The sequence below is a fragment of the Rhododendron vialii genome, chromosome 2a (assembly GCF_030253575.1).
Source record: "Rhododendron vialii isolate Sample 1 chromosome 2a, ASM3025357v1".
Taxonomy (NCBI): domain Eukaryota; kingdom Viridiplantae; phylum Streptophyta; class Magnoliopsida; order Ericales; family Ericaceae; genus Rhododendron; species Rhododendron vialii.
In genome coordinates, this window is record NC_080558.1 from 45,006,329 (window position 1) to 45,018,305 (window position 11,977).

Consider the following 11,977-nt stretch of genomic DNA (forward strand, 5'->3'; position numbering starts at 1 on the left):
TGACGGATATTAATTATCAAAACACGTCTTTGACCGTCATTTTCCCAAAAAAACTAAGTGAGCTCAGCCCATACCAGTGCTTGAACTACGTCTGCTGCTGCAATAGCAACTGCGACTTCCCATAACGAAAGACAGTGATATTAACTTGATTGTGTTGTTTTTTTTATAACTCAGGTGCATGTCAGATTTGAAGAAACGATATGATGAAAAGGGTCATTCATACATAACAATTACAAACATAGTAAAGAATTCGAGACTCGTGAAATTAACTAAAGTGAAAGATAGATTAAGGTCCCGTTCCACAAACCTTCTTAAAAAATAAGTAGCTTATTTCATATTTTCAAACTAAAAAATAATATAAATGAAAAATAATTTTTCAATTTTTTTTTACATCGTATAAAAGATCTCAATGAGATCTTTCAAACAAGATCCATAGTGCATATTTTTAGATTTCAATAAGCCTCTTATTTTTGAACTTGAAATTGCCTTCTTAAAAAATAAGGGTTTTTTTTGAGTACTGGAACGGGGCCTAAGTCTTCTTAAAAAGTACTACGTATCATATTGGTCTGGAAATACCCTTCCTACTCTGGCCGCTCTGCTCGCGTAGTTGAGGCTATGGGTTTCCGCAGCATTACAAACAGCGATGGAATGGAATTTCCCCCGGGTTATTGTGGAAGGTGATGCTCTACAAGTTTTCCAAGCTCTCAACCGAGACATGACCTATGCAGACCGTGATTGTATTGTTTTGGACTGAATAAAAGTTGCGTCATGCTTTCAATTTTGTCCTTTTTCTCATGTACAGGGCTGTAAACCAGCTGAGCCGAGTCGAGCTTTGACGAGTTCGAGCTCGGCTCATTTATTAAACAAGCTCAAAATTCGAGCTCGAGCTCGGCTTGAACCTTAACTAACCGAGCCCTTATCAAGCTGAACTGAGTCATTTACTAAATGAGCTTCTTTATTCGAGCCAAGCTACCCTTAATGAACCGAGTTTTTGTCAAATGAGGCGAGTCGAGCTCGACTCGTTTACTAAGGCTCCGTTCCGGAACTAAAAAAAAGCCTTTATTTTTTAAGAAGACAATTTCAAGCTCAAATATTATGGACTTATTGAAATCTAAAAATATTCAATATGGATCTGTTTTGGAAGATCTCGATGAGATCTTTTACGATGAGATCTTTTATACAATGTAAAAAAAATTAAAAAATTATTTTTCATTTATTTTATTTTTGAGTTTGAAAATGTAAAATAAGCCGCTTATTTTTTAAGAAGATTTCTAGAAGGGAGGCTAAATAAGGCGAGTTGAGCCGAGCTCGCGAGTTGCTCGGTTCGTTTACAACTCTACTCGTGTACTTCGTGAGTAGTTAAAAGCATTTTCTGTCTGTTACTACATGTCAGGAAGGAAAGCCAAAGGGAGATTTTTCGAGTTTAAAAAAAAAAACCTCTCAAACTCATTAATCCTTGCCTATTCTTAAATTGTCAAGTCTAGGTTCAGCTACTTTTTACTATAAAAAATTAGGGGTGTTTTCGTTAGCGAAAAATTTGTACATTTTTATTTATGGTCGAGAAATTATTAGGTGTTTTCGATAATGAATAAATTGTTGAAAAATGTTAAGTTGTGTTCAGGTAGTTAATAAGTTGTTGATGAGTTTGTGAGTAGTTACTATAGTAAAAATAATTTTTGCGGACAATTTTTTTGTCAGTGGAAACAAGATGGGGAAATACATACTAAATTCACCGGAGCGAAAATTGATAGTGCAAAGATTGAGATCAGAAGTGCATGACATTTTGAAAGATTATGTGACTAGCGAATGAAATGAAGAGAAAAAAGAAAAAAAAAAGGAATCAGGACTCCAACCTCGTTCCGTTAAAGTTTTTATTTTTAAATAATTACTTTTTAACTTTTTAAAACAAATTATTTTTTTATAATACAACACATTTAATTTAAAAATATAAGTAGTAGTATTTATTTGAAAAATAAATTACTCTGTTTCCCTTCATTTACTAATCCATAACCCACGTGTTATCGGGCAATCAATGTCTCTATTTACTGAAACACAAATACAACCCTTTTGACCCTCTTCACACTCCTCCCTCTCCCTCTCTCTCTCTCTCTCTCTCTCTCTCCCCTCACGATCTCTCTGTCTGCATCAGGTAAATTTCGTCAATTAGGGTTTCCCTGTCCTTAAGTTAATCCTATTCTATTCGATCCTACGCTATTATTCCCTTCATTTCCACGTAATTACATTATTACTTCGTTGAAGAGAATCTTTGAAAAAACTGATTTTGATTCCTCTTCCCGTGCGAACAAAACAGCACTAAATAACTTTGATCCAATTGCTTCCTTCAGGCTCTTATTCACTACCAATCCGAGGTTTTTCAAAGGATGGATTTGATGTCGGGATACAAGGTATTTGCATCTTACTATAATTTTTTATGTTTATTTTCTGTTGAAAAGTTGCAAATTTGTTGGTCTGATGCTTTTATGTGATTGACTTGCAGAATCGCGTACAGGGGGTGGTTGGGCGTGTATTTGGGAATGAGAATTCTGGTTCGAGTGAAGATAGGTAAAAAAAAAATCATTTATTTATGTTCATAGCCATTGTTGTAGTTGAGAATTTATGCATCTCTAGATGGCAAGCAATGTTATGCAGCAAGACCAAGGGGTTGATTGAAATTGTGGTCAAGGCCCGAGATTTAAGGGTTCCTAGGTCTCCGGTTCGAACTCTCAGGATGTTACAAACTCATGGGTAGAACTCACCATTGAAAACCGGCTTACAAGGAGAGAGTGCCAAGAGCCTATATACACAAGACGAAGCCCATACTTAGTTGTTGTTGTGGGACATTAGGATTGTAACATACCACCACGCTCTGCAAGCGACGTCCATGGCTGCCCACTCTATCCCGATGATAGCCCTTTCTCTTTGTTGGCGGCTCCACTCACCAATCAGTATCCAAATACTTTTTTAGGCATTTTAACCCAGCCTATAGGTCGCCCCCTTCGCAGATCGAATTGCAACATGGTGGCTAGCTTTGATACCAAATGATACAAACTCATGGGTAGAACTCACCCTTGAATACCGGCTTACGAGGAGAGGGTGCTTAAGAGCTTATATACACAAGACGAAGCCCATACTTAGTTGATGTGGGACATTAGGATCGTAACACAAGTGTTATCAACTTCTTTGGGGCAAGTCCATATGTGACTTTCCCCGGGCTTTAATTGAGCTTCCCACCAGTGGACGGTGGGCCTGTCTCCCAGGATTAGTCGAGGTGAGCGCGAGTTGCGCGTATGTTGGCCCAGACACCTGAGTAGGCAATGTTATGAGTAGTCATAATGTAGTACATTGGTCGTAAATCAGATGTGCCAGAAAAGCGAGGTAGGGAATAGATTGTCACCCGGTGTGTACTGCGGGGCTAGAAGAATCTTACAAAGAAAATCAATGACTCTGGTCATTCGAAAGTTGAGGACTTGAGTTGGTTGCAGCTTTAACTTACGGCAAACGTAGCAACGGTTTATTGAAGTTCCGTTTGTGATCAAAGCAAAAGAACGTTTGAAAATGTTAAACTTTTTGTGTTCCAGCTGGTGTATTTGTCCATGTTGACTTGAATTATGTACTCAACAATGTGGGTCATTCCTTTATTTTCTTACCCAATAATGATTTGACTTCATCGTTATATTGAATCAACTTGAAATCCTGCATTTGTCATATCTCTTGCTCCACCTTGTTGACAATTAAATTTATTTCCTTTGTTTTGTTGTGTTGAAGGAGATGCACCGTTTTTCCTTTTACTAAATAGGAATGCTGTTATTTCTCTCTGTTTTTCTGTTCCTTTTGCTTTGCCAAATTTATGCACTTTTGCAACTAATCCGCTTTTGGCTTGTTTCAATAGCTATGTTGAAAGGTTGCTTGATCGCATAAGCAATGGCGTCCTTGCGGAGGATAGGAGGGCTGCTATTGCCGAACTTCAATCTGTTGTAGCTGAAAGTGGTGCTGCCCAACTAGCTTTTGGGGCAATGGGTTAGTACTTATCTTTAGTTGGATTGGGTAGTGTAATTTTGGAGCATAATTACTATTTATTTCACTTCTCCTGCAGGTTTTCCTGTTATTCTAAGTGTCTTGAAGGAAGAGCGTGATGATGTTGAAATGGTTTGAAAGCTTTTGCCCCATGGTTTATTTTTATTTTTCTTGGTCCATTGAGAATTTTGGCTTACGAAATAGGTGAAATGCTGTTTTTCATTGTCCTGAACAAATGCTGGCTGACTAGTGACACTGTTGTATATGCTTTCAATAATTTGGAGAAAAAAAGGACTTGATGCTTGAGAAAGGGAAAATTATTCTTACCTGTCAAAGTATTGGGTAAAAATTTAATGGAATAATTCTTTGCGGCAACCTCTTTTCTTGCTGTCTGTGGGAGATATTGTAGAAGAGGGAGAGACATGGCAGGGCCTGCCTTGGGATTCTGAAAACACTGATCACAGTAGATTTGGTGCTTTTCCTTTAACAAGTTCAAGTTTTTACTTTCTACAATGAAGACTAAAGCCTTTGGAATAGGGTTTTAGAGAGAGCTTTGTGCACATTTATTTGCATATAGCTGTCAAGTTTTGTCTGACTCTCATGGTTGACGGAACTAAATTAGTCTTTTTCAACATGCCATTGTTGTTTATTGTCCTTCTTCATGTGCTGTCTTCCCACTTGTTATGTATTAATAATGCTAGTGTCTTCATGCCTTGGATGCTTGAAGGTTCGTGGTGCTCTAGAAACTATTGTGAGTGCCTTGACTCCAATTGACCATGCAAGAGGGCAGAAAAATGAGGTTCAACCTGCTTTAATGAACACTGATTTGCTTTCCAGAGAATCGGAAAGCATTTCTCTTCTTCTAAGTCTGTTGGTGAGAGTTCACAACTAAAACTGGAATGCAGTTGGCAACTTGTCTATGGGATTTGCTTCATTTTGCGTATTGCTTGACAATTTGTTGAATTTATACCTTGCCAGTTGGAGGAGGACTTCTATGTACGATATTACACACTTCAACTATTGACAGCTCTTCTCACAAATTCTCCAAATAGGTACTTTGTCTTTGGATCTGTTCTCATCATTTCTAGTTTTGTTTATAGCATTACTGGATCGTTGGGGGAAATTATTTGCTGAGTTCTTTTTCAGGTTACAGGAAGCCATTCTAACTATTCCTCGTGGATTAACTCGGCTCATGGACATGCTCATGGATCGTGAGGTATCAAAATAGTCCTCTATATGCTTGAAATTGATGTATTCTTGGTTTAATAACCTTGATAAAAACCTGCTTATTTGGAAATTAAACAGACATTATAACAAATTTAGCAAAATAAATAGAAGCTTCCTTGAGCATACTGAATTTCCTTTCCAGATTCCCGCTACAATGTTTCCACTTTTATGAAACATGTCTTTATAACTGGAAATGTTGTGTCTGGGAATTTGGCTTCATGTAACTTGCTGGGAAGGAATTTCTTGAAATTCTTTAGGGTGTTTGTGTTGCTCCTGATATTGTAAGATCCTGGAAAATCTGTGGCTTACAGGTTATCAGGAATGAGGCCTTGTTGCTTCTGACTTACTTGACTCATCAAGCGGAGGTGAACTTTTTCTCCTCTCATGGTCATTTCGTTTCTACATCTACCATCAAAGTATTGGTTTTCGTTTCACTAATAATTGAACGAATAAAATTTTCAATTGCAGGAAATTCAAAAGATTGTGGTCTTTGAAGGTGCTTTTGAGAAGATTTTTAGTATTATTAAAGAGGAAGGAGGTTCAGAAGGTGGTGTTGTTGTGCAGGTGATTTTACGAGATTAAATGTATTCATCATCAGTATTATGACTTTTCTTCCCTCTTTTGTAGCTATTTTGCTGATAAGCCTCTTCTTAATGCATGACCTTCTATTAGATTCAAGTTTGAAGTTTATGCACAATTGCCTTTGCCATGTGCATGTTAACGCATTGCTAACATGATTATTACCGTGCAGGACTGTCTTCAATTGTTGAACAATCTCATTCATAACAATGTGTCTAATCAGGTTTGTTGCCCTTTGTTATTAATCCGCGCTTGCATTGGTGTCCTCACTACTAACCACTTTATTGGCGTGGTGTAGGTATTGTTAAGGGAGACTATGGGCTTCGATCCTTTGATATCAATTCTAAAGCTAAGAGGAAGTAGCTACAGTTTCACCCAACAAAAGGTTAGACACACGGACGTCTAGGACTTTGTTCACTTCCTGTAGTTCAAATGTTGTATAAGTCGAAAGACGTACACATATAGGTGCTATCACACAAACCTTACTGGTCATTTTCTGTTCTTCAACCAATATCATGCCAGTAGACAATAAATCTACTCGGTGCTTTGGAGACCATCAATTTGCTGATAATGAGAGGTCCAGAAACCGACCCTGCAAAGGATGCCAATAGGTTGACCAATAAAACAGGCTTGGTTCAGGTTTGTTTCAACTTTCTTATCTTTCTGTGAATACCTTGGAAAAGAAAACTTGTAACTTGATGCTATGTATCTGACTGCTCTTTTCCACTGGTGGTAGAAAAAGGTTTTGGACCATCTTCTAATGTTAGGAGTAGAAAGTCAATGGGCTCCTGTTGCTGTGCGATGTACGGTAAGATGTTTCTTTTAATGCGATTAATAAGGTATCTTCGTGTGTACACGACCATTCAGAGTGTATTCTGATGACGAACTGAAAAACTATAGCTTTTTCAAACTCAAGTTGGTATACCTACTTGAGTGTGAGGGGGGATGTTAGAATAATATTAGGGAATATTATGTTACCATGTTTTCTATGCTTTATTATTGTGTTTCCTGTTTAGACTAGGCTATTATTCATGTTTCCTTGTTATGCTTATTTTCCTAAGTTGTTAGGCTTCTTAGTCATCAAGTCTTGTAGCCTATATAAAGGCATGTTGGGGTTATATTTTACACACGTCAATGAAAGCAACCTTCTTCTCAATTCAGTTTTCTTACTTAGCTTTTGACATCATTCCAAGTTTCCAATCGAGTAGCAAAAGTGACTTTGTATTATTGTGCATGTTCCACAAAGTAAATGGCCTATGTATTACATACCTTCCTTTAAGACCGCTAATGGTGTTCCTAGGAATTAGTTTTATATCTATAGTAGCTTTGCAGATAATGTTAAACTGAACCAGCATCCGTCACCTAACCTTTTTTCTGGTGGGATTTTTTGGGTGGGGGACAGTTTCACGGAGCATAGAAAATGTTATTTCCTTCTTGGTAGAAAATGGCTTGTTTAAGATTCATGCGTCTGGCTGGAATCTAACGAAAGAGTTCAGATTTTTTGAACGTCCATATAACTCTTGTTTTATTAGCAGTTAGATGAGCTATATGCTAACATTATTTCACAAAATGAGAAATCAAGCATTTTGTTTAATGCGGCATGGCAACTCAAATAAATATCCTGGTGCATCCCCAGCTTAGAAAATGTGCCAAGCGGGGTATATTACTTTTCCAAGACTTCTAATGTGCATGGGATGCTTTTACTTCTGCCAGGCACTTAGATGCATTGGTGATCTGATTGAGAGTCATCCTAAGCATCTCGATGTCCTTGCAACTAAAGTTCTTGGTGAGGAGCCACAATTAGAGCCAGCACTGAATTCCATCCTTCGAATCATCTTGCGGACTTCTAGCAAGCAGGAGTTTGTAGCAGCTGACTATGTTTTTAAGTGCTTTTGTGAGGTTGGTGTGGTTGATTTCATTTTTACTTATGGTTGCACATCATGAGCATGCTAACAATATAGACAATTAGATCCTTATATTACAGCCTCTCTTTCTTTATTGTTTGGTTGGTATCTATCTTGAGTTATGTTTACATGGTTGGACCACCTTATTTGAAGCAGAAAAACCCAGATGGTCAAACAATGTTAGTGTCTACATTAATCCCTCAACCGCAGTCAATGGCTCATGCTCCACCCGAGGAGGATGTGAACATGTCATTTGGAAGGTCTGTTTGTCCTCTTTGCATAAAGTACTGAACTTTGACTTAACCCTTTTGGTCAATGGTCAGTATTAGTGTCAGATGTACAACGTCTATTTTGTGCTTCTTGGTTGATCATGAGTCCATGATACGTGCGTCTATTGAAGTTCTTGAAAGACTTTAGCTTCGACTTGCTGCTTCTAATGATTAATGTTTTTAACGTTGTGTTTGTGGCAGCATGCTGTTACAGGGTCTTACTTTGAGTGAAACTGATGGCGATCTCGAGGTACATAGTGTCTTAATTTCTTTAGTCACTTACAATGAACATTTGTTTAACTGTGTTGAAGATCAACATACGAATCTTAACTAGATGTCTAGATAACCATTCTAAGTCCTGTTTTGTGACAGTCTGCTGACTCCGCTTAGTTGTATTCATGAGTTGGCTACGAGTCAGTTGGGGAGCATTTGCATACAAAATCTTAGAAGATATTTATCCTTCCATCTTGAACATGTTCTTCCTTGTGCAGGGAACTTCTCCTTTGGAGAGGGGTATCTGAATTGGCAGTTCTTTTGCTGACTCTGTCATCTTTTGTTTTGGGCACTTTGTCTTGCTTTTTATTTCTTGTCTACAAGGGCTTTTTGCGTGTTCATTTTCCTCAGTGAACTACTTTTTGATCATGACTCTCTCTCTCTCTCTCTCTCTCTCTGTCTCTCTCTCTCTGTCTTGCTTTTTATTCTTGTCTACAAGGGCTTTTTGCGTGTTCATTTTCCTCAGTGAACTACTTTTTGATCATGACTCTCTCTCTCTCTCTCTCTCTCTCTCTCTCTCTCTCTCTCTCGCGCGCGCGCGCGCGCGTTATTAAATGTTTAAAAGATAACTATAATGTGCAGTTCTCTATCTCTCTCTCTCTCTCGTTATTAACTGTTTAAAAGATAACTATGCTGCACAGTTCTCTGATCTCTCTCTATCTAGTTCATCATCTCGAGTCTTTTTTACTAAATTTTTGGGCCATGTCACTAATATGCATTTGGGCTGAATAATTCTTTTCTTTACCACAAAAAATCATTAGTTTTGCTTGTTGCTGCTGCTTTGTATAAGACCATCCTACTATTTTTTGAAGTGCAGACTTGTTGCAGAGCTGCCAGTGTTCTTTCTCATATACTGAAGGACAATATCCAGTGCAAGGAGAGGGTGTGCATTCTCATCTCTTTTCTATTTCCCAACATTATTCCATCTACTCTTTTTAGGCCACTAAAGTTTGAGAACAACTGCTTCAAGGAATAACTGCAGCATTATACTTCCTCTGTCCCCATTTGGTAGTCCATATTCACTGTTCTGGACATCTTAATACATCGTTTATATTTGCTTCTTTTTTTTTCTTTTTCTTTTTTTTCTAGATGAGTTTGAAACCTCTCTACAAGAACTGATTGAGATCTTTTTGTTGGTAGAAAAAATCTTGAAACCTTTTCAAGAAATTACCTGATTTGTTCAATCATTTAAAGAATGGGACTGCCAGAGAAGGACAAACTAATGGGCACGGAGTGAGTAGCATTTTGAGGCTGTATGGTTTACCTTCTGCCGTTGCTGCAGGTTTTACGTGTTGAACTGGAGGCACCAACACCGTCTTTGGGATCCGCAGAGCCACTGTTGCACCGTATGGTGAAATACTTGGCTCTTGCTTCTTCCATGAAAAGTAAAGATGGAAAATCAAGTACATCGGGGAATACATATGTTCAACCCATTGTTTTGAAACTGCTGGTCACTTGGCTATCAGATTGCCCTAGTGTAGTCCAATGCTTCCTTGATTCACGTCCTCATCTTACCTATCTGCTAGAGTCAGTATCTAATCCAACGACAACTGCATGCATAAGGGGGCTGGCTGCGGTACTCTTGGGAGAATGTGTTATTTATAATAAATCCATTGAAACTGGAAAAGATGCTTTTGCCATAGTTGATGCCATTAGTCAGAAAGTCGGACTCACATCATACTTTTTGAAGTTCGAGGAGATGCAGAAAAGCATTCTTTTTTCTTCTGCTAAACCAGCTCAGCCCATCAAACCATTGTCCAGATCTACGGCTGCTGGTATGGAAGAGATTGAGGACGTTGATGAGAATCAGGCAATTGATCAGAAGAATGAAGATCATCCAATGCTTGCGCCGCTGTTTGATAGTCAGTTTGTGAACTTTGTTAGGAATTTGGAGGCAGATATTAGAGATAGCATCGTGGATGTCTATAGCCAACCAAAGAGCAAGGTGGCAGTGGTGCCAGCAGAACTGGAACAAAAGGGTGGGGAAAGTGATGGGGAGTACATCAAACGGCTGAAATCGTTTGTCGAAAAACAGTGCTCTGAGATACAGGTATGGGTGCTTTGGTAGTTTATTCATTTTGGTATTCATGCATTCACGTAGCAAAAACAAACTTCCAAAAGATTCTGTAGCTTGTTTAATGCTTCTGTATCTATATTGGGCAACTTAATTGGACTAGAATAGTAATACTTGGACTAGACAATACTCGTTGCTCTAGTTTTGTCAGAAGAGGGTCCTTGACAACTTTTTATCTTCTGGTGTTGGTGTGGGGAAGAGTGGCAAACGTAGTTTGTCCAATCTAGTTTTTCTTTTGGCCTAGAGCCATAGCAATATCTGTGTGAAAGTTAAAAGATTATAATGAAATATGCTTGACTAGAGCCAGCTAAACTAATTTTATTATACTTTCCTTTTATGATTTACTTATTTGTTTGTTCGTCTTCTCTCTTAATCTGAAAGGACCTTCTTAGTCGAAATGCAACTCTGGCTGAAGATCTGGCCAAGATGGGTGGTGGTGGCTCTTCTCGACCTGAGCATAGAGCTAGCGGAGGTGCAGAAAGAGTCCACGTTGAGACACTTCGTAGAGATCTTCAAGAGGCGTCCCAACGGTTAGAGATGCTCAAGGCGGATAAAACCAAGATCGAGTCGGAGGCCACGATGTACCGAAATCTAGCCACAAAGATTGAAGCCGATTTGAAGAGCTTGTCTGACGCTTACAACAGTCTTGAACAGGCAAATTTCCATCTGGATAAGGAAGTTAAAGCCTTAAAGAGTGGTGGGGCCATGCCTGTTCCAGATATTGATGCTATAAAGGCGGAAGCGAGGGAAGAAGCACAAAAGGAGAGTGAGACGGAGTTGAACGATTTGCTTGTGTGCTTAGGGCAAGAGCAGAGCAAGGTGGAGAAGCTGAGTGCGAGGTTATTGGAATTGGGGGTGGATGTTGATGAATTACTAGAAGGTATTGGCGATGAGACTGGGTTGCCAGAAGACGGGGAAGAGGAGGAAGAGTGATGGTCCTTATGTTGGTAAGCCTTTCTACTTTTAGTCATTACATTTCTTTTCCAGAATTCCCCAAATGGCTGATTTGCGTTGACCCTTTGTCCATCGTTGGTGAATTTGTACAGTCTGGTATTGTTATTTATGATTTTGAGAAGTTGAGTTGGACTTCATTAATCTTTGGAATCTGTCTGGGATACTTTTGTTGGTGAAAGGTTGATGTGTTTTCTGGTACATTGACAGCAACTCCCAACACACTATTTTAATCAACTTGGTAGTATGCATTTTTTGTTTCTTTTTCTGTCTCTTTCTTTGTTCTAGATTGCATTGCAACATTAAAATGCCCCATCCCTTATAGACCATGAAATACTTCTTCCATTTTGGAAAAAGGTTTGACAGCCTAAGATATCGTCTCGGAAACTATTTGGCAGTTTGCAGCTTCATATATTATGCCTATATTGCCCAGGTTCGAGTCATAGGAATAGCCTCTTCATATATTATGCCTATATTCTCCTCCTTTCACAATCCAGTTGTCCGGAGTGCACTGGTGCTTCTACATATGAATCATATTCTTGATTTCTTACTCCTACAATCATTTTGATGGTCTTGCCAGCAATTCTAATTGCCAAATAGAAGTGTCCAGACAAAGTCATGTTCTTGTTGGGGAGTAGTTAGTTTCCCAACACAACCTTTTCAGAGGACACAGATCCATGTCTACT

General features: G+C 38.6%; 1 protein-coding gene across 3 annotated transcripts; it reads left to right on the forward strand.

Moving 5' to 3' along the window:
- Window positions 1-2,028: 2,028 nt before the first annotated feature.
- Window positions 2,029-11,548, forward strand: LOC131314805 (golgin candidate 6). Of its 3 annotated transcripts, none has more exons than XM_058343660.1 (20): window positions 2,029-2,149; window positions 2,346-2,405; window positions 2,498-2,562; window positions 3,890-4,017; window positions 4,094-4,146; window positions 4,742-4,888; window positions 4,993-5,066; window positions 5,161-5,230; window positions 5,553-5,606; window positions 5,710-5,805; window positions 5,993-6,043; window positions 6,119-6,205; window positions 6,346-6,459; window positions 6,557-6,628; window positions 7,534-7,719; window positions 7,881-7,984; window positions 8,195-8,243; window positions 9,084-9,149; window positions 9,549-10,316; window positions 10,722-11,548. In XM_058343660.1, exons 2-20 carry the CDS (start codon window positions 2,382-2,384, stop codon window positions 11,271-11,273), a joined length of 2,760 nt encoding a protein of 919 aa, XP_058199643.1. In that variant the 5' UTR covers window positions 2,029-2,149; window positions 2,346-2,381; the 3' UTR covers window positions 11,274-11,548. The 3 variants fall into 3 exon arrangements, with proteins under 3 accessions (XP_058199643.1, XP_058199657.1, XP_058199650.1); XM_058343674.1 differs by having other exon boundaries at window positions 2,123-2,149; window positions 2,312-2,405; XM_058343667.1 differs by lacking the exon at window positions 2,029-2,149 and having other exon boundaries at window positions 2,257-2,405.
- The last annotated feature ends 429 nt before the right edge of the window (window positions 11,549-11,977 follow it).